General features: G+C 43.0%; 2 protein-coding genes across 16 annotated transcripts in view; one reads left to right on the forward strand and one right to left on the reverse strand.

The window, feature by feature from the left end:
• USP34 (ubiquitin specific peptidase 34) overlaps window positions 1–9,714 on the forward strand; it is a 170,106-nt gene extending 160,392 nt beyond the window's left edge. For both annotated transcript variants that reach the window (XM_089528821.1, XM_089528822.1), the window contains exons 77-80: window positions 1,681–1,821; window positions 2,142–2,288; window positions 4,782–4,941; window positions 8,427–9,714. In XM_089528821.1, the coding sequence (XP_089384947.1) occupies window positions 1,681–1,821; window positions 2,142–2,288; window positions 4,782–4,941; window positions 8,427–9,034 (1,056 nt within the window). In that variant the 3' untranslated portion in view covers window positions 9,035–9,714. The remainder of the gene's footprint in view (window positions 1–1,680; window positions 1,822–2,141; window positions 2,289–4,781; window positions 4,942–8,426) is intronic.
• A 7,099-nt stretch (window positions 9,715–16,813) lies between these two features.
• Window positions 16,814–21,638, reverse strand: part of SANBR (SANT and BTB domain regulator of CSR) — a 60,065-nt gene continuing 55,240 nt past the window's right edge. For all 14 annotated transcript variants that reach the window (XM_089528832.1, XM_089528828.1, XM_089528824.1 and 11 more), the window contains one exon: window positions 16,814–19,912. In XM_089528832.1, the coding sequence (XP_089384958.1) occupies window positions 19,876–19,912 (37 nt within the window). In that variant the 3' untranslated portion in view covers window positions 16,814–19,875. The remainder of the gene's footprint in view (window positions 19,913–21,638) is intronic.

Below are 21,638 nucleotides of genomic sequence, written 5' to 3' on the forward strand. Positions count from 1 at the left end.
GAGGAAGAAATATGAGCTGCTGCTGAAAAAAAACCAATCAGTGGTGCTGAAGCTCTTTTAAAAAAACAGAATCGTAGTGTTGTGATAGAGCATCTTCTTTGTGTGTACAAACACCCAGCATTGATTCCTGACAACTTCCGTTCAAAAGAACAGAAGCTAGCAAAAGCAGACCTCTGCCTGACACTCTTAAGAGCAGGAGTAGGCATAGGCCTACATAGACTGCACCACTGTTTGTTTGGGTACCCAGAGTTGGCATTGCAGGAGCCTGAAATCACATTCAAGTGATTTTCACACATTTTTTCTACTCTTGGAGGAAGAGGTTTAATTGCAAAAATGAGTCCCCTGAATCAATATGCAGAGGGATTTTGTAGTTTATGCGACCAACCTCTTTCTTTTTCTCAGTCTTAAAGGTGCTGCAAGATCCCTTTGCATATTGATCCAGACTAACGTGGCTATGTCTGTGAATTCAACCCCCTGGGGCACTGTTTTGGCCAAAAATTGCAGAGGGAGGAGGTCTGAGAAGCCCAGGGGTTATATAGAAAAAATGATGTTGATAAGATGGAGTGTCTCCATAGGAGGGCGACCAGAATGGTGAAGGGTCTGGAAACCATGCCCTATGAGGAGAGAGTTAGGGAGCTGGATTTGTTTAGCCTGGAGAAGAAAAGGTTGCTATGATTGCCCTGTTTAAATATTTGAAGGGGTATCATATCATATTGAGGATGGAGCAAGCTTGTTTTCTGCTGCTGCAGAGAATAGGACATGGAGCAATGGATTCAAATTGGAGGAAAAGAGACTCCACCTAAACATTAGGAAAAACTTTCTGACAGTAAGAGTTGTTTGGCAATGGAATACACTGCCTCAGAGTTTGGTGGAGTCTCCTTCTTTGAAGGTTTTAAAACAGAGGCTGGATGGCAATTTGTTGGGGGTGCTTTGATTATGTATTCCTGCATGGTAAGGGGGTTAAACTTGATGGCCCTTGTGGTCTCTTCCAACTTTATGATTCAGTGACCCCTTCCTCCTGCCTCTAGTCTAGAGTGTTGCTACCAGTTGTATAGATACTCCCTGGGCTAGATTGACAGATACTCTGACTTGGTATATTATTCTTGAGTTACCATGTGAGTTCAGATATAAAAATGTGCAACACAACATGGTTAACTATTCATTGTTCAAGCACTTTGGGCTTGAAAGAGCTTTGTTGCTTTGGGGCAGTTGCTACAACTTTGTGCTGCAGTGATTTCTTCAGGAGTCCACAATCAAATTAAAACGATTGTGTATTGCCAGAAACAGTACATAAATGACTACTAACGTTTTGTTTGTTTGTTTGTTTATTTAAGGGGTTTAGAAGCCCTGGTGGTACAGTGGTTAAATGCATATACTGCAACCACTCACTCACAAACCACAAGGTTGTGAGTTCAAGACTAGCCAGTGGCTCAGAGGCGACTCAGCCTGGCATCCTCCTGTGGTTCACTAAAATGAGTACCCAGCTTGTTGGGGGCAATTAGCTTACACACTAAACCGCTTAGGAAGTGCTTATGTGCACTGATAAAGCAGTATAGGAATGTACTTGTTATTGCTACTTTCTATATCCAGGTTCTCTCCCAAAATGGGATTCAAGATGGCTGTGTTTGCTCCAGAACAAATCTGTTATTCATTTTGACAGTGTTTTGATTCTCATTTCAGTCTGCCATGTCAAAGAATTGCATTAAACTCCTGTGTGAAGATCCTGTGTTTGCTGAATACATTAAATGCATTCTAATGGATGAAAGGACATTCCTGAACAACAGCATTGTGTATACCTTCTTAACACATTTCCTTCTGAAGGTAACCAAAACTATCTCTTAGTCTGGGGGTATATGTCCACCCTTATCACCAGTGTGGTTCCTTGCATGTCGTCAATGACTCTTCAATTAGGCCATTACCACACGCAGTTGTTCTGTAGTGTAAAAAAAGGCACACATGGTTCTGATAAAACCCACACTGGCGGCTGCTGGGCAAGATTGTAGTGATCTCTTTCTCCTGAGGGGGAACACATTTTTACCAGCACTCCCAGGCTGCTACCTCACATCCATTTTTGTGTGCTGCGAGAGGCTATGAGTTTTATCTTTTGAACTGAATGTCGAAATCATTTACACTTTTCACAGGTGCAAGGCCAGGTGTTTTCTGAGGCAAATTGTGCAGGAGTAATCAATAATTTGGTTACAAACCTAATCAACCAGTACCAGAGTCTGGAATCAGATTTTGCTAATCAACGAGTTGAAATTTGTAAAGCAAGTTCCACTTTAAATGGGGTAAGTTTTTCAACTTCTTTTATTTATTTATTTGGTTGGTTGGTCCGTCCTGCGGATCAAGGCAGGATTACAGCAGTCAGCAAATTTCAACAATCAAAACATATCAAATACATAGCATAAAAATATACATTACTATCACTACAATACAGTTGGTTGACACTGGGTAAAAAACATACAACACTAACAGAGGTGACAGATTTTACAGCAGGTTTGGTGGTAGGCTTGCCAGAAGAGATCCATCTTCAGTGCTTTCTTGAAAATAACTAGGGTGGTAATAAGACGGATCTCTTCCGGCAAATCATTCCATGACTTGGGGGCCATGGCAGAAAATGCTCTGTGGGAAGTGGTCACTAGCCGGGTTGTTACATAGTCTAGAGATTTCTTCCCAGATATTCTGAGAGTGCGGGGCAGATTGTGTAGTGAGAAATGTTCCCTAAAGTAACTTGGGCCCAAGCCATTTAGGGCTTTAAAGGTAATAACCAACACTTTGTATTGTGCCTGGAAGCTAATCGGTAGCCAGTGCAGAGATTTTAATATTGGTGTTATATGGTCAAACCTCGATGCTCCTGTGACCAGTCTAGCTGCTGCATTTTGAACTAATTGAAGCTTCCGAACTTGGTACAAAGGTAGTCCCATGTAGAGCGCATTACAGAAATCTAAACGAGAGATTACCAGTGCAAGTACCACTGCTTCAAGGTCCTTTTGGTCCAGGTAAGGGTGCAGTTGGCATATCAACCAAAGTTGATACCAAGCACTCCTAGCCGTCGCATCTACTTGAGATGACAACTGCAGAGACGGATCTAGGAGTACTCCCAAACTACGCACTTCGTCCTTTAGGGGAAGTGAGACCCCATCCAGGACAGGTAGACGTAGTTCACAGCCTGGGCCCGGCGATCCTATCGCTAGTACCTCCGTTTTCTCTGGATTCAACTTGAGTTTGTTTTCCCTCATCCATCCCATTACCAACTCGAGGCAGGCATTTAGAAGAAAGATGCCATCCTTGGTCACTGTAGGAGTCGGAGACATAGAGAAATAGATTTGGGTGTCATCAGCGTACTGATAACACCGCGAAGGATACCATGGTCTATGGTATCGAATGCCACTGAGAGGTCCAAGAGCACTAGCAGGGACACACTTGTCAGTGCCCAGATGGAGATCATTGACCAAAGCAACCGCCCTGAAGCCAGTTTGAAATGGGTCTAGATAATCGTTTTCACCCAAGACAACCTGGAGTTGGAAGGCAGCTGCCCTCTCGATCACCTTACCCAAGAATGGTAATAAGGAGACCAGTTTGTAATTGTTTCTAATCAAAGGGTCCAGGGAGGGTTTTTTCAAAAGTGGTTTAACCACTGCTTGTTTAAGCTTAGATGGAAATTTCCCCTCCCTGAGGGATGCATTGATGATAGCCTGAAGCAAAATTGTTACTGCATCACTTCCTTGAGTGGTCAACCAAGATGGGCAGGGATCGAGGGGGCATGTTGTCTTCCTTACACAACCAAGGAGCTTGTCCACTTCATCGGTATTTACAAGCTCAAAGTGATTCAGTCTAACGTAGTCCACAGAGTCACTGGACATCTCTCTCATAGTTTCTGTTATAATACTGGCGTCAAGATCATCCCTTATCTGAGAGATTTTATCAGCAAAGAAGTCGTTGAACAAGTCACAGCAGGCTTTTGTTGGTTCTAAAAGAGGGTTCAGGGAGGGAGCCAACTTAAAGCACTTGCACCCTGTTCTTTGTCTTCTTTAAAATGGCTCCTCTGAGTGGCTTGCGCACATTAGCTGTGCAGATCAGATGATCTCTATCCTTAGGTTTTGGCATGAAGAAGCCCAGGTAGGCTCTAAATATATCAAATTTGTTCCCACATACACACATACTGGAAGCCACAAAGGGCATTTTGAGTATTTTTTAAAAGTTCAATTTTACGAATGTGAGAACGATTGGGTGCTGTCTATGGTCCACACTTTTCATATGGAGATAGACTTGGTTCTGACACAAATACCATACTTGTGTTTTATCTGAATAATGCTTGTGTGTGTTGTAGCATGCATTTTGTCTCCTGGGTCTTTTAAGAACATCTAAAGAAACATTGAGTAATCATACCTGTATTAGATTCCCAGATAATTAAGAGGTTTTTTAAAAAGCATTGCCCTAGTTAATTACTTAAGAAGCAAGAATGTAGGCCCAGTAAGTACATTTTCTCTATGCATTGCACTGATTTTTACTTTATATTTTGCATATTACCAGTGTTTTCTCCCATGATTCTTTCCTGATTAAAGCCAAATGTACTAGATAAACACAAAATATTGAAGCAGTATTAATGCGAGTGGAAATTTGCTTTTTAGAAATATAGTCTGTTCTGCTGTGGGGGAAAGCATAACATAAAGGGGTCTGTGTACCAGCTTTGACATACATTATTGATTAAGATTAATTAAGAATAAAAGCAAATTGATGATGATGATGATGATGATGATGATGATGATGATGATTTGCAGGACCTTCGAGCCCTCACTTTGCTGCTTTCCGTGCACACTCCCAAACAGCTAAATGCTGCCCTAATTCCAACGTTGCAAGAACTGCTAAACAAATGCAGGACTTGTCAACAACAGAAGAACTCACTACAGGAGCAGGAAGCCAAAGAAAGAAAAACTAAAGGTTTGTTCTTGAGTAGTCTTTTACTTTACCCTTCTTATTCAAACTCTGTCTCTAACTGCCAGTTTGGTTCTTCTTAATACGCTTTCAGATTTAGTTTGCACTCCGTGCATCACTTTCTTCTGCAACTTCAGCTGCATCTGCACTGCAGAAATAAACCAGTTTAACACCACTTTAACTGCAATGACTAAATGCTAAGGAATCCTGGGAACTGTACCAGAGCTGTTGTGCTGTTGTTGTAGTAGCGGAGCTCTCTGACAGAAGTGGCTAAATGTCTCACAAAACTACAATTTCCAGAATTGCATAGCATGAGGTCATGGCAGTTAAAGCCGTATCAGCCTGGATTATTTCTGGAGTATGGATGCAGTATTGACCTCGTTTTCTTACTAGTGCTCTTTCAGCTACTATCCAGAATGTACTGGTGTTTTAAAATAGAGTCTACAGTAATAGCAATAGCAGCTTCATTTATATACTGCTTTAGTATGTAAGTTGTATTACAACCGTAAGCTAATTGCCCCAAATAAGCTGGGTACTCATTTTAGTGACCTCAGAAGGACGCCAGGCTGAGTCAACTTGGAGCCTCTGTCTGGGATTGAACTCACAACCTTGTGGTTTGTGAGTGAGCAGCTGCAGTGCTGGCATTTAACCACGGCACCACCAGTGGTCTTAACCTCATGTAAAACATAAATTTGTGTAGTTGAAAGGAGGTGGTGTCCATCTTAAGCCATCATGTGTGTTGTTTTAATTTTCCTTTTATTTTAAACTACTCAGGATGGGTTACATCATCAAAAATGTTAAATGAATCCATTAATCTTGGACCAATTGATGCCAGTATATGGCCAGTGTCTTCCTCTGGAGGAAGATGTATAGATGTAGTAGTGTTGCCTCACACAACTAATTGTAGATCTCACAGTCTTGACTGTTGCTCAGAAACCAATAATCCCATTACTCACTGGGTGCCAGGCTGAAATATTAACTATACAATCCATATTTTTCCAAGAAAGATCTCTTCCCTATTCTGGGACCTTGTGTGTGTGTTTGTGTTCCATGTTTCCGAAAGTTTATATAATCACCCAGAAACTTGAAATATATTTCCTATTTCCAAACACATCATTCACTGCAGGCAGTTTGGCCTCAACAAAACAAGAGAAAGTTGTGGCATCTTATAGACTGGTAGTACATTTGTTGGAGGATATGCTTTCATGTGTCAGAACCCACTTTATCAGCTGCATAAGGTGTCCTGACTCGAAGGGAGTTTTTTAAAAATGACTGTGACAGTTGACAGATGAAACACATACAGTGTAAAATAATTACAATGACTATGTTGAAAACTTGGCAAGTTTGGATCCAGGACACCTTCCAAATAATGGGAGCCTGTGGGAAATTACCGTATATACTCGTCTATAAGTCTAAAAATTTATGCTCAAAAATTGATCCAAAAATCTTGGGTAGGCTTATATGTGGGTCTATACGGTAATGTAGTTCAAAAAATGGCAGCCGCTGCTCTTTCGAGGGAGCGGGGCTTGATTGGCACATCCTTTAGTCCAGGGAGACTACCCTTAAGAGAAACACTACCTTCCCACCCTCCCTCAGTCCCACGCCGGTTGCCTGAGTCGCCAGTGGTCCTGCAACAGTGGAGGCATCCCTGCTTCTCTCCTTCCTTCCCTCACTTGCTCCATTGGAGCAAAAAAGAGACATCCTCCTCTGTCCCTTTAGGCACCAGGAGCCAGGATTAGCGGTTGCTTCGCCTTTAAAAACATGAGCAAAGATCTCTTCTCCTTTTCCCTGAGAAAAGCCTGGCTTGCATGCAAGCCCAGTGGCTGGGAGATTTCACCAGAGAAACAGAACTTCTTTCCATCTCCTTTTTCTTTTCCTGATGCTTGAGTGGCTCCAGTGAGTGTTAAGGCGCTGCTTGAAAGAGAGGCTTCTCTCAGGGAAAAGGGGAAGGGAACTCTCCTCATGTTTTTAATCCCTAATCCTGGCTGCTCATGCTGCAAAGGAAAACGTCTCTTTGCTCCCATGGAGTAAGCAAGGGAAGGAAGGAGAGAAGCAGGGATGCCCCCTCAGTTTCAGGAGCACTGCCGACTCAGGCAAGCAGCGTGAGACAGGGAGGGAGGGAAGGCAGCATTTCTCTTAAGGGCAGCCTCCCTGGACTAAAGAAAGGGAGGGCTCTTAATTTGCTTACTTTTTAAAGGGGAATAAACCTAACACTGGCCACAGCTATGGTTGGGAGAAGCCAGCTTGTCTGATTTCACCAGCATCAGGAAAAAGAAACAGGGAGAGCTCTGTTTAACTCAATGGTTCCCAAACTCTGGCCTTCCAGGGCTTTCGGACTTCAGCTCCCAGAATCCCAGGCCATTAGCTAAGAGGGCTGAGGCTTCTAGAAGCTGAAGTCCAAAACACCTGGAGGACCAAAGTTTGGGAACCACTGGCTGCTCTGTTCTTAAAGGGGCAGAAATCTAACACTCGCTGGAGAGCCCAAACTGAAAGGGAGGGGGGGGAAAGGAGCCTCTCTTTAATTCTTTCCTTTCCAAAATATAGAAAGGAACAAACAAATATGAGCAACCCTTTGGGTGGGAGAGCCCCAAGGGAGAGGCATGGGAGATGGAGCAGTGGGGATGACAGCAGAGATGGCTCTTTGGCGCTTGCCCTCACAGAACACCAAAAGGCAAGCAGAGCAGCAGGGATGGCTCAGGGGCAGCAGCCACTCAAAGGAGCACCAAGAGGCAAGTGGAACAGAAGGACAGTGACTGCAGCCTCGACTTATCCACAGGTCATATTAAGATCCATAATGTTGGCCCCCAAACCCACCTCAACTTATACATGAGGTTGACTTGAACACAGGTATATATGGTAAGTCCTTCATGATGCTCCAGTCTGGCAGAAAGGAAGAAATCCTCCCCATGGGTGAACATGAGTAAGGGCAATTTGAAGAAAAAGCACCTCTCCCTTATTCCACCAACTGAAATGGATCGGAAGACTTCCCTGGATAGCCCTTTCACCATTCCTAGGAGGCAGGTCCTGGATCCAGCTAACGGTGTTAAAGCAGAAATTGGCAAAGTGCAGCCTGTGAGCTACATACAGCCCCCTCGGGTCTGTTTTTGTGGTTTTCAGGGTGCCCCCAGGGGATTAAATAAAAGATCTAGGAGGTGTGGGGACATTTTTGCCATGATTTAGACCCTCAAACCATTTTAAGCTCAGGAAAAGCCTTCCAAAACTAGAAATAAACCAGAAGTCACTTCTGGTAACGTCTTAAAATGACTGAAGGGGAGGGCATAAAACATGGAGAAAATTCCCCTTAACATCCCCTGTAGGGTTTGAGGGTGCATTTTGGGGAGAAAAATATTATTTTTGTGTGCTAGAGGTGTGGCTCCCCAGGGCTCACAAAGGGGTTAAATGTGCCCCCCTAGCTTCCTACAGTTGTCCGCCTCTGGTGTAGAGCACATCAGATCTGAATTATTTCAGCATGCCCTGTTTTGCCTTTACAGATGATGAAGGTGCTACTCCAGTAAAAAGAAGACGGGTTAGCAGTGATGAGGAGCACACAGTAGACAGTTGCATCAGTGATCTCAAAACTGAACCTCGGGAGGCCTTGACTCCAACAAGCACCTCAGATAATGAGACAAGAGACTCCTCTATTATTGACCCAGGTACTGAGCAGGACCTGCCTTCCCCGGAAAATAGTTCCGTTAAAGAGTATCGGATGGAAGTTCCATCTTCGTTCTCTGAAGATGTGATGCTCGCTTCCCGTTCACAGCATGGGGAGGAGCAGCCAAGTGGTGGTAGATTTGAAGAATGTAAAGATCTTAAAGAGCAACCAAGCTCCAAGGATTCCAACCTTATTGAGGATGACTCCGAATTCCCCACCACCTCAATTTCTGCTGTTCTCTCTGACCTCACAGATTTGAAAAGCTGTGAAGGTCAAGCCTTGCAGGACCCCGAGTCTGGCTTATCACTCAGTTGCAGCCATTCCAGAGGACTTGTGAGTCACATGCAGCAGCAGCAGGACATTTTAGACGTCCTCTGCAGGACCATTGAGTCAACGGTTCACATGGTCACAAGGATATCAGGCAAAGGAAACCAACCTGCTTCTTGACAATAAAGGAGCATGTCTGCTTTTAAAAAGAATTTTTTTAAAAAAAATCTTCACAAAATGCTGTTTGTATAAGTTTTGCTTATTTCTGTTTTGTGCTTCAGTTTGTCCAGTGCTTTCTGCTTGAATGGCAAGATTAAATTTATACGCTTAATTCTTGGTCAGGCAGAACTCCAGATTTAAAAAGACAAAAAATTAGCCTCTACCATACACTTTCTTAAAGGGCAATCAGATAATGACTATGTTTTATGTAATTCAAAGTTCACTGTAGTGGCTTTCATTTAAGATGGCTGTCTGAGAGAACAGGGTCTCCTTGCCCTGTCTGCTGTAATTTAAATTTATGGCATTTTTACTGTGTATAATATGGTGTCCTCTGTGCCAGTTTTGTACCTTACAATAGAGGCAAATTGCCTCCAATCGCTGTGGTTCTTATTATCAAAATTAAGTTTACTTGTATACTAAACAACCACAAGAAATTTGATTCTGTAAAGAATCCTCTTTAGCTGTGGCCTGACAGTATATATATATATATATATATATATATATATACATATATATATATATGGTGCTTTATTTAACAGAATACCTGTGGAAGAAATAAAGCACACTTGATGTAAAATTAATCGTTTTATTTTTATTGACATGACCGATTGCTATTCTGTGCACTTCATTAAACTGATTGTGATGACTTTTCATTCGTTTTTATATATGTTGCCTCCGTGGTCCAGTTTTTTCTGCTACGTAACATCCCTGCTGGTTGGTGCCTCCCATGCCAGGGAGGTGCTGGATGCGTTCCAGGCTTTATTCCAGCTTTATTGGAGGTACCCAAAGTGCTGAATACTAACTTCAGAACAGGGTCAGCACCTTAAATAGTTCCTTTAAAATTTGGGGCTGAGTCACTGCTCCAGTAGCTCCAGTAGCACACAGTCCACCAGCTGGTGCTGCTTAAAATCCTTTAAACAATGGTGGGCAATTGTGGAAGTCTAGGGGGACACATTAGGAAGAGTCCCTTAGGAAGGAGGGTTGCACCCCACCATCACCACTCCTGCAAACAAAAACAAAAAAAGAGAGAGAAAGAAAACATTCAAATTTTGCCCTCAAATGCCCTCTGAAGAACATAAGAGCATTTTCATCATATTTCTGGACCATTTTAGGCCCAGGAGAGGCCTTTTTTAAAAAAACAACAACAACAGGGAATGAGCAGTAGTCAATTTGTTTCAAAACAAGGCCGTTTCTGTGCCAGGGGCCCGTTACAGACCACCCAAAAGGGGCGGTCTTGGGCCGCTGCTGTTTGCTCCGTGAGGGAGCCGCAGCAGCCAAACCGCGCGACTCCCTCACGGAGCAAAAAAGGAGCGCGCAAATCGCGCTCCTTCCAGGAATCCGGAAGAGACGCCGCGAGTGCCAAAGCGCGCACTCGTGACGTCTCTTCCGGGTTTGGATGTGCGGACGCAGAGCGTCTGCTATGTCAAGATGGCGGTGCCCATCTGTATAGGGCGCCGCTATCTTGACGTATCGGTTACATGCGAGGGGCAAGGCGCGTCCGGAAACGCCGCCCCTCGTGCGTAATCGCGGCGCGAGCACAGCACCTCTTAGGCCCGTCTGTAACGCGCCTAAATGGGGCCATCCATTTCCCACACCCCCAAGAGAGCATTTGGATGCAAAAGTTGTTTGAAAATTTTGTCCAAAGGATTGTTTGAATCTGGGGGAAGGGGGAGGCTCCAGATTTAAAGAAAATGTCCTTCACATTGAATAAAAAGGCATTTTGGAGCAACCTTTTCTTTTTCAATTTTTTAAATAGAATTTCACACAAACAACCCTGCAGGCTGCACTTAAGTCTCACTTAGGTGACTTTTAACTCAAAATACCTTCCTTCCTTCCTTCTTTGCTTCCTTCCTTGCTTCCTTCTTCATTTATATCCCACCTTTCCTCCGGTAATGGGACTCAGAGCGGCTAACAACAATTTAAACAATGCAGTTTAAAAACACTACAAAAGTGATAATGAAAGTATAAACTATATAATTAAACAATCCTATTGTCAAACAATAAAAATTACTAAAATGCATTAAAACAATAATATTAAAAAAAAATAAAAACTATATACAGATTCTTTAAAAACTTCAAAACAGCCTAGGTCCAATACACACTGTAGAAATAATCCAGTTTGAGACTGTTTTAACTGCCCTGGCTCGGCACTAGGGAATCCTGGGAACTGTAGTTTATTGTGGCACCAGAGCTTTCTGACAGATAAGGATAAATGTCTCACAGAACTACAGTTGTCAAAATTCCCTAGCATCGAGCCAGAGCAGTTAATGTGGTTTCAAGCCTGATTATTTTTGCAGTGTGTTTTGGTCCCTAAAGAAGCCAACCTCGACAATTTGTCAAGGCATGCCAGCACCAAAAGGTTTTAACCTGCTGCCTGAAGGAGAGCAAGGATGGGGCCATCCTGGCCTTTCTAGGGAAGGAGTTTCAAAGTCTGGGAGCAGCCACCAAGAAGGCCCTCTCCCTTATTTCCACCAAACAGAGTTGGTGGTGGGACAGAGAGAAGAGCCTTTCCAAATAATCTGAAAATCCTAATGGGCTCATAAAGAGACAGACAATCCAAGACCCAAGCCATTTATAGCAATGATTCTCTAACTCTGGTCCTCCAAATGTTTTGGTCTTCGGCTCCCAGAGTTCCAGACTTTTAGCCAACATGACTGAGGCTTCTGTGAGCTGAAGTCCAAGACATCGGGAGGATAAGAGTTTGGGAATCACGGGTTTTTATAGCACTGGATAATAAAATAAGTGAATATCAAGGAAATTAATTGTGCATTCAGAAGGGGGAAATGTTTCTGAAATGGTTTTGTGTGCAAAATGATGTTTCTATTGAAGTTGAAGTTCATTTTGTTAGCTTTGGCCCAGCTTTCTAGTCTATTCAGGATCAAAATTCAAAACGACCTGAATAGACTAGAAAGCTGGGCCAAAGCTAACAAAATGAAATTAAACACAGGAAATGTAAGGTACTGCACTTAGGGCAGAAAAATGAAATGCACAGATATAGGATGGGGGACACCTGGCTGAACGAGAGACTTATACATGTGAAAGGGATCTGGGAGTCCAAGTAGACCACAAGTTGAACAGTGTGTTGCGGCATCAGCAGAAGTAATGATGCATCAATAGAAGTATAGTGTCTAGATCAAGAAAAGCAATAGTGCCACTATATTCTGTTTTGGTCAGGCCCCACCTAGAATATTGTGTCCAGTTCTGGGCACCACAATTCAGAAAGGACATTGAGAAATGAGTGTGTCCAAAGGAGGGTGACAAAAATGGTGAAGGGTCTGGAAACCATGGCCTATGAGGAACGACTTAGGGAGCTGGGGATGTTTAGCCTGGAGAAGAGAAGGTTAAGGAGTGATATGATAGCCCTGTTTAAATATTTGAAGGGATGTCATATTGAGGAGAGAGCAAGCTTGTTTTCTGCTGCTCCAGAGAACAGGACCCAGAGCAATGCCTGGCTTCTCCTTTCCACGGTACAACAAACTCCAGGAGAACATAGTCACTTCCACCCAATGATCCCACCACTTGCACCCCATTAACCAAGTCATCCTTGTTGGTTAGGATCAGATCTAAAACAGCTGACCCCCTTGTTCACTCTTCCACCTTTTGGACAATGAAATTGTCTTCGAGGCAAGTGAAGAATTTGTTAGACCTTGAGGATTTGGCTGAGTTTGACTTCCAGCAAATATCAGGATAGTTGAAGTCGCCCATCACTACTACATCTCTTTTCTGACTGTGTGGTCATCTGTTCTAGAAAGATATCATCCAATTCCTCCTTGGGGGGTCTGTAGTAGACTCCCACCATAACATCCTTGTTGTTTCCCTCCCCTTTAATTTTTATCCAGATGCTCTCCACCTGACTTCCAGGATTGATGACCTGGATCTCTTCACTGGTGTAAATATCTCTGACATATAGTGCTATTCCTCCTCCTTTCCTGTTTGGTCTATTTCTCTTGAAAAGGTTATACCCTTCTATTTCTACATTCCAGTTCTGAGACTCATCCCACCAGGTTTCAGTGATGGCTATTATATTTGCTTTGTTATACTAGGAGTACAGGTTCATCTTGCTTATTTCCCATGCTCTTTGCATTAGTTTAGAGACATTTAAGACCATGCATTCCCTTTACTTGCTGACTGTGCAAGTTTTTTGCCTCCCACTGTTAGGTCCTTGCACTATTTGTCTTGTTTCCTCTATGTCAGTTTGACTATTTTCTCCAGCTCTTTCGCCTTTCTTAAGGGGTGGAGCTTCGAATCGTTTCTCTAGCTGCAAGCTCCCAGAACGATCCCTTTTTGGCCTACTTCTCTGTGTTACATTCCTCCAGCTGCCTGCCTCCTGTGTATGTGAAGTGACCTCTTCCTCCCCATCTACTTCCTCTGCATGGTACTCGTCCAAGAATGTTAGTTCCGTTCTGTCCAAGAAATCATCTTGCTCCTTAATATGCTGAAGTGTAGCTACTCTGGAGTCCAGCTGCTGTACTTTCTCCTCCGGAGTGCTACCAACTTGCACTTGGTGCATGTGAAATTCTCCACTTCTGTAGGCAAGAAGACAAACATCCCACAAGTATTGTATGTGACTGCAGCAGTTCCTTCAGACTCCATACTGCAAAGTGTTTAGTAATGACTGAAACAGGACTGTGGTCTTCCTCCTCAAAAAATCCTCTGGTAAACACCAACATTGAAGCCCCTGATGACCTGGCCTTTTCACCAGTCTCTGGCAGCGAGCTCAATCTACTGGGAATATAACTTTATAGGAATATCTAAGCTGCTAGCTTGTACTTAGAGGCAACGTTCTGACTCAAGGTTTGCTTCTCACCTGCTGCCTGTGCTGAAGATTTCTTTGGATGAAAAAATTTCTCTCCTCCTCCTCTCTCTGGCAGGAACTGGTCTGAAAGGGCTCTGGGGGGAGTTATGTAGAGCTAGTCTGCTAGGTCCACCTCCTAGTGACTCACAGAAGCTCCATCCCCTCAGAAACAAGCACACTCTCCCAGAGTTTAAAAAAAATTCATTCACCACTCAAAATGGCTGCCCTGCTCCTTCTCTCCTCCTCCTCTCTGTGGCAGGAACACACTATCTCTTTATTCTGGGCTGTAGTTGTCTTGTTGCTGTTGTCGTTGTTTTGTGCATTCAAGTTGTTTCCAACTCATGGAGACCTTAAGGCACAGGACTTTCCGGGCTCTTACTGCATGCTTTATTCTGTCTTCACTAGTTGGAACACTGTTTGAGACAAAGAAGGTTGTTGTTACTGTTTTTATTATCTTGCTTTCCCCCCAAAATTGGGACTCAGAGCAGTTTATAATTTAAAAGAAGTTAAAAAGTTTAAAATAATAGTACCATTTAAAACATACAAAATGAGCATTTAAATAGAATTAAACTATTAACAACTTTGAGAACCAGCATGACATAGTGGCTTGAGTGTTGAACTATGGCTCTGGAGACCAGGGTTTGTTTTCCAGCTGGGCCATGAAACCCATGAAACATGGGTTCAAACCCTGGTCTTGGAAGTCCTAGCCTCTTTTCTAGAAGGCTCAAATTGGTTTGTTGGTTTGTTTCCCAACTATTCCCACTATTTCCATCCCATTAACCAGTTCATCTCTGTTGGTTAGGATCACATCCCAAATAGCTGATCCACCTCTGCAAGGTTAGTGAGGAATTTGTTTGCTCTTACACACTTGGCAGGGTGCTTGAAGTTTCAGATTCATGTTGTATCTGTCCTTCTGAATATTTGATCATTTGTTTCAGGAAGGCATCAAATCTTCAGTCTGGCTAGGGGAGCCTATAGTTAAATGTTCACAATTGTTGTAGTCATGACTCTTCCCATCAGGTTTCCATTATGCCTGTTAGAATATATTTGCCTTCCTATGTTAAGACTTCATATAAATCTTTATTTATGCACAAGTTATCCTCCCTTTCAATACTGGTCCAGTTCTGGGCACAATTCAAAAAGGATGTTGACTAGCTGGAGCATGTCCAAAGGAGAGTGACCAAAATGGTGAAAGCTCTGGAAACTATGCTCTATGAGGAGAGACTTACGGAGCTAGATGTTTGGCCTGGAAGAGAGAAGATTAAGAGGTGATACGATAGTCCTGTTTAAATATTTGAAAGGATGTCGTGCTGGAGCAAATTTGTTTTCTGCAACTCCAGAGAATAGGAGCCAGACTAATGGGTTCAAATCAGAGGAAAAGATTCCACCTCAACATTTGGAAGACCTTCCTGTGACAGTTACATCGTGGAATTTTGCCCCTGGGAGGCAGCATCTCTTGAGACTTCTTATTGGGCTCACATATCATTTCTTCTGTTCCTTGCCACAAGGAACATGTGTCTTTTACCTTTAGGAACATATAGTAGATCTTCCATCCATAGAACCATCACTATGTTAAGAGGTGATATGAACCCTGTGTAAGCATTTGAAGGGGTGTCATGCTGAGAAGGGAACAAGCTTGTTTTCTGCTGTTCCAGAGAATAGGACACAGAGCAATGGATGCAAACTGCAGGAAAAGAGATTCCACCTCATCATTAGGAGGAGCTTCCTGACAGTAAGGGCTGTTTGACAGTGGAACACACTCCTTCCTCGGAGAGTGGTGGCATCTCCTTCCTTAGAGGTCTTTAAGCAGAGGCTGGATGGCCATCTTTTGGGGATGCTTTGATTTTTTAGTTCCTGCATGGCAGGAGGATTGGACAGGATAGTTCTTGTGGTCTCTTCCAACTCCAAGATCACCTGCATGACTTCAGAGGTGTGAGGTTCTTATCTTTATTACTGTCATAATTGATTATTAAGGCGCTTCTTCTGCCATGATTCATCAGGATCCTCTGGAGGCCTCAGCAGATTGATCAGTCTGCATCTGTCTACAGGAACATAGCCAGATGCTTCTTCAATTCTCTCCATCAGAAATGAAATAGCTGTTGGAAGAAAGGCTATTGGAGTGACATTGTGGCCGGTTACAAACCGGCAGTTTAGTGCGTGACGAGCACGCACTAGGGTTACAAAAGGGCGGTGCTTCCGCACTGCCCTAACCCTAGTGCGTGCTCGTCACGCACTAAACGGCGGGGGCCTTTCTGTACGGCCACCGCCGTGAGGACGTCACGGCCGCACCGCCTCTAGATGGGGCGGCGCGGACGTGATGTCCTTGCTCCGTGCCAAGGCGCTTAGTGCGCCCTGAACACGGAGCAGGAAGGAGCTCCGTTTCGGAGCTCCTTCCTGGTTTAGTCCGCTGGGTGCAGCCTTTAGACGGCTGCGCCCAGCGGACTAAAAGAGAAAGGGGCCAAGCGGCCCCTTTCTCCTTCTCCCCGCCGCCGCGGGGTGTCCTTGGGGCTTGAAGCCCCAGGGACACCCCTTTTCTGGCCGCGGGGAAGCGGCGTTTTGCTGCTTCCCCGGAGCCCGAAAAGCGGCGGATTGGGGCCTCAGCGGCTGCCGGTGTAGCCACTGAAGCCCCGATACTCCGGGGAAAGGGGCGGGTCCAGACCGCCCCAAATGGGCGGTCTATAACCCGCCTGTGAGTCATTTGTGGGAGCTTCCATTAGGTGGAAGGGAATATAACCTCTGCAACAACTGAAAAATTAGATATGCACATGTAAGCTGACATTACCTAAAATGCTACAGCTAATTCCTAAATTCAACTTGTTGGTCCAGCTGTTTTCATGCATTCACTAGGCTTCCATGATCACAGTGTATGACAGCAGATGGTGTACACACAGTATAAACACACCATGGTTTTTATTAACACATCTTTTATTTAAATGCAACAAGAGATCAAAGTGATGAATGTAAGACACCGCACATGTATTGGAGTAAGACTTTATGCTACATGAAGATGTATACACAAAACGCCAGAAACAGTACTATTATGAGTTTTGGCATGTAACAAAACAGCACGTTTACTTCTACTAATTATTGTGATTCGTTTTCAAAACATTTAGGATCATGGGGTGGGGCTTTTATCTAAGTTTCAAAATTCTTAGTAAAATGTAAACATGCAGTTTGGATTGTTTTTCTGGGCAACATTAAAATACCTGGTACAAAAAGTGTTAGGTACCCACATTATTAAGGAGAATTTACCTTTTTCAGACTTGTCCTAAAGTTTTCTTTGCAGCATGACAGTGTTATGCTAGAATTGATACAAACATGGATTGTAACCATGTGTTTCAGATATATTGTGAGTGAGGAACTGAACCCTGATCAACGGAGTTCATACCACAGTCTGCAACCTAAGGCAAAAATCCATGTGATGCCTCCCAGGCCCCTAAAGTCACGTTAAAATGTTGTGTGCTCAATTGTTTCATATACCCAATTGCGTCAATAAGTAGTACATCCCTTTTATTGTCTGTAATGGTTAGCAATACTAGCGGTTCAGATGAACTCCCAGGCTGGGGATAAAACTAGAAATTTATACACACCAAGTACTCCATTCTAACTTCCCAATCCACATGGGTTCAAAGGATCGGGCTAGCAATATAAGAAGAAAAAATAAGTTAGGACACAGGATCCATAATCACCAACCTCGTGAAATCAGGAGGCTAGATAGGACTTGCTCCAGCTTTACTAACTCCACATCAATGCTACTGATGCATTGTCTGTTAACAGCATAGCTACATCTATTTTGTCTACAAGAGTTGCTTGAATGCAAAATCTGGAACATCCGTTTCAAAAGCTAAGAAAGAAAATGTCTCCTTTGCTTGCTGTTGCAACCCACTGTTGTGTTGTTGGGTGTCTTCAAATCATTTCTGACTTATGACAACCCTAAAATAAACCTTACACTACCAGTCCTTATATATAGCCTCTACTCAATTATGCTAGCTCTAGGGTCACTGAACCTGTGTTTTTGCATCGTCAGTTAGGGGAAGGGGTCTCAATTTGTTTTTGTTGTACAATCAGTTATGCAAAACTCTGCAGAAGTGATTGTATACAGATATGAGCAAGAGCACTAATGGGGATTTTCACTCCACTAACACTAAACTGGATTTAGGCCTTAGGGCTGAAAGAGACAGCCACGAAGAGGCACCAAAGATGCCTTGGGACTGTGGCAAACACACACCGTGGTCCCAAATGCACCCTCTGTCACCGGCCCAAAGGAGCAGAAAAGATCCCTTCCTTTTTGGGCCACCCCCAGGCAGCTTCTGGGCGCTTTGGAGACATGCATCATTAGAATGCCACATCCTCAGTGTGGCTTGAAGCTGCCCCATCTGATTGGCTGTGCAGCTTTCAAGTGGCTTGGGTGAGTGTGTCATCAAAACGCCATGCGCCCAAGCCACCTGGAAACTGGCTTTTCCAGCCGGTCTGTTCAGATCCTTAGTCTCCAATCATCAGCTTGCAATACAGCTTTCAGCCTTTGTTCTACACACTATGAGAGTAAATTACTCCACTGTTGTAATTTAACAAATACACTGTAAGGCAGCCATCCCCAATATGGTAGCTCCCAGATGCCCTGGTGAAAAAGAAACTGTTTCCACTTCTTCTCTTCTATTATTAAGAAAAGGTTTTTCTACACTACCATCAAGAGATTGGTGGATTCTCCCGCATATCAGTCATCAAGTAATTTATTGTATGTAGCTGAACTAATGAAGATAGGTTCTGTAACAGACTGAAATTCTGGGTTTTCCTTTCATATCTGCAAAAAGAGTTGGATAAAAGGTACAAAACAGAAAATGCTTAACCACTACAGCAGCAAAAGAAAGATGACAGCTTTCTTATTCCAAAACTGTAGGTAAACAGTGAGCACCAAGTGAGGTGCAAAATGGGAATATTGATCATTATCACAATGCGAACTCTACAGCCAATAAATTTAAAGATATGAGATTATTTGGCATCCACTCAGCTGAGGCCACAAAAGAAAAGTAAACAGCCTGAAAAGGCTTCTTGCAACCTATGGTGGAATATTCTAAACTCTAGTCTGAGCAGACCTCTGTTTATACCTCTGCCCCACTTCCTCAGAGACAAAATCAAATCAAAGCCATAGGTTCCATTCCCAGGAAAAAATTTCACAAGTTGTGCTTAGACTGATAGGCAGAGTGTGAATCAGATTTGGTTTCATGCTGTGTATCTACACTGGACAAGATTGCAGCATTACCTGTAAGGACTGCAAAGAGTGCCATATTCTGCCATGCTCAATCTTTCAGCAACTAGGTTACTTGCATTAGTATCAAGAGTAAAAAGTGAGGAAACTCCTCTTAAGCATACAAATTTCTCCCGACTCCCCTGGATGTGGCAACATCACTGTAGTCTGTACAGAGGGTGACACTCATTGCTAAAGCTATAGCAGAAACAGGATGAGTGGGTGAAGTTGGTTATCCTCACAAACTAGATGCTCTCACCCAAGAAAGAAAAGGAAGAGACAGTAGCTGTCAGATTAGGTGTAAACATAAACCTAGGTTTATGCAAACCAGCATGAGCAAGATCTGTCCTAGGCAATGTAGCACAGTACAGTCCAAACCAGGCAGACAGTAGAAAGAATTGGGAATCAAGCCCCAACCTTTACATCCAGTAGCATGCAAATGTGAGATTCACCATGCTGTTAGCACCACTGTTCCCACCTTCTCAATAACATGAGGGGTTTATTTTCACATTTACATAAAGACCACTGCACAGAGAAAGAAATACATTTCATTTAATAAGAAATGGTGTATTTACAAACGTAAACATAACAGAAAAGTCCTGCATTTGCTTAATAAAACAATAATTTACAAGGCATAACAGTAATAAATAAGTCGTGTAGAAGCTTTAGGAAGAAGTGTGCCCAGGTTCTGGAGTCCAGCGTGGTCACAGGAGGCAGAAAAGTGCTTTGGCTTCTGTTTGTGAGATTTCAGTGCATTTGTGTTTACGTCGGGCGGCCTTGGCCAAAGCGTGTTTTAATCCTGGATTTACAGAAATATATTTAAGATATTCAATGGTTAATCTAGATGGCTACTATGGTCTTACCAGAAACAGAGAATCCAACATAGCATCCACCACAAAATTAAGGAGAACCCAATGAAAGGATGTGTTTTATCTCTAATTTTCCAGAATATATTCCTCCCAGAGCAAACGGAACCAGAATTCATAGCCCTTATCAAAAGGACTTAGAAAGACTCATAATGTTTTTCTTAAGGACCTATGGAAAAGATCTCCTCTTCTTTGGGGGCTAGGGCTCTGAAGACTAAGGCAGCAATTGGAACATATATGAGAGTAAGCTTTAACTCCCCCTCCCTCATCGTTTTGTTATGAAGAGGATAATATATCTGTCATAAGAATATTTTCCTAATTTGCAGAGAGGCAGCCAACTTTAAGAGGCAACCCCTGAAAAACAAATAGAAAATGTTGTTTCTTCTAGTTGTTTTAAGCTATGCAACTAATGTTACCTCCCTGGCACTGACCTCCGATATTGCGTCCTCTGGTTACTTGCCCTCAGTGTGGAATGACTTGCCAAATGTTGGATTCAGAGTAGCTATTACCAAACAGAAACTCCTTCACCTGCCCAAAATCTAACCATTCACCCTCAAAGAAATGAGACAATACACTGTTCTCACCCATTCTTCTATAAACTAGATACATCAGTAGATTCATTCTGAAAAACTTCAGAGAAATGGATGGTGAAAAGGATGTATGCTTTGCTGAGGTTTAGCCCTATTAGTCACAAAATGTTCAGCCCCTGGGATTGCTGGAGTGCTGAGACTATTATCAGAATCTGAGCAAGTCATATTTTATTTTATTTTGCTTACTAACTGGTGCATAGGTGAAGATTTATGTACAGTCCTCCGAAGATAACACCTCCAACACCTTCTAGAGCATTACACCCATAAACACACTGAAAATTGTCCATTAAGCTGCAGACATGCTGCGTGGATAAGCTTATCCATTGTTCTCACAGAAATTCCCCCATATGAGACTGTTTGGGCTGTTGCTACTGTAACTACTGCCGTTCAACATAGAAAACATGGGGACTGGGTATTTGAGACTGCACTGAGAAAAATGATAAGGGTCTCTGGGCAGGTTATGACTAAGAGGTAGTCCTGCTGTGATCATTATCACTACCTAACAACTGAAAGAACAGAAAAGCACAGCAGTGAATTGCTCACCAATGGACAACTTGTGTGCTGATGTGTCTGAGAGAAAAGCAGACAACCCAAAATGGCAGGCATCAAAACTGGCAGCAGATTCATTTCCCAAAATATTGCTAGTGAGCTCAAAATGGTGAGTATTTCTTCAGAAATATGGTAGGTTGGGAGAATGGTGGGAATCAGTATTTCACCTAATTCCATCTCCCCCTCTTCCCCTGTTTGTGATTTTAAAAGTATTTCTATATATAGCAAAGAGGCTCAATATCCTAAAATAAAAGGGATAAAATAAAAAGCCAGTTTCCATCCCTACCAAAATGATGAGTTCTGCAAGCCACCACAGAACTGCTTGCTGGTCAGGACTAAGTCGAGTATGTAGTGGGCTGAAAATCTTCTTCTTGCGCTAGTAAGCAATAAAATGCTCCATGAGAGTCTAAGGAGCTTCTTATGAAAAGTTTGCCTTTGCTTTCTTTTTTTATTGGGCCCATTACAGAAAGAGAGGACTGAATGAACAATTTGGCTTTTTTAAAAAAAATGAGATAAAAAG

The sequence above is a fragment of the Sceloporus occidentalis genome, unplaced genomic scaffold, assembly GCF_023333645.1.
Source record: "Sceloporus occidentalis isolate IW3139 unplaced genomic scaffold, rSceOcc1.0.p SCAF_6, whole genome shotgun sequence".
Classification (NCBI taxonomy): domain Eukaryota; kingdom Metazoa; phylum Chordata; class Lepidosauria; order Squamata; family Phrynosomatidae; genus Sceloporus; species Sceloporus occidentalis.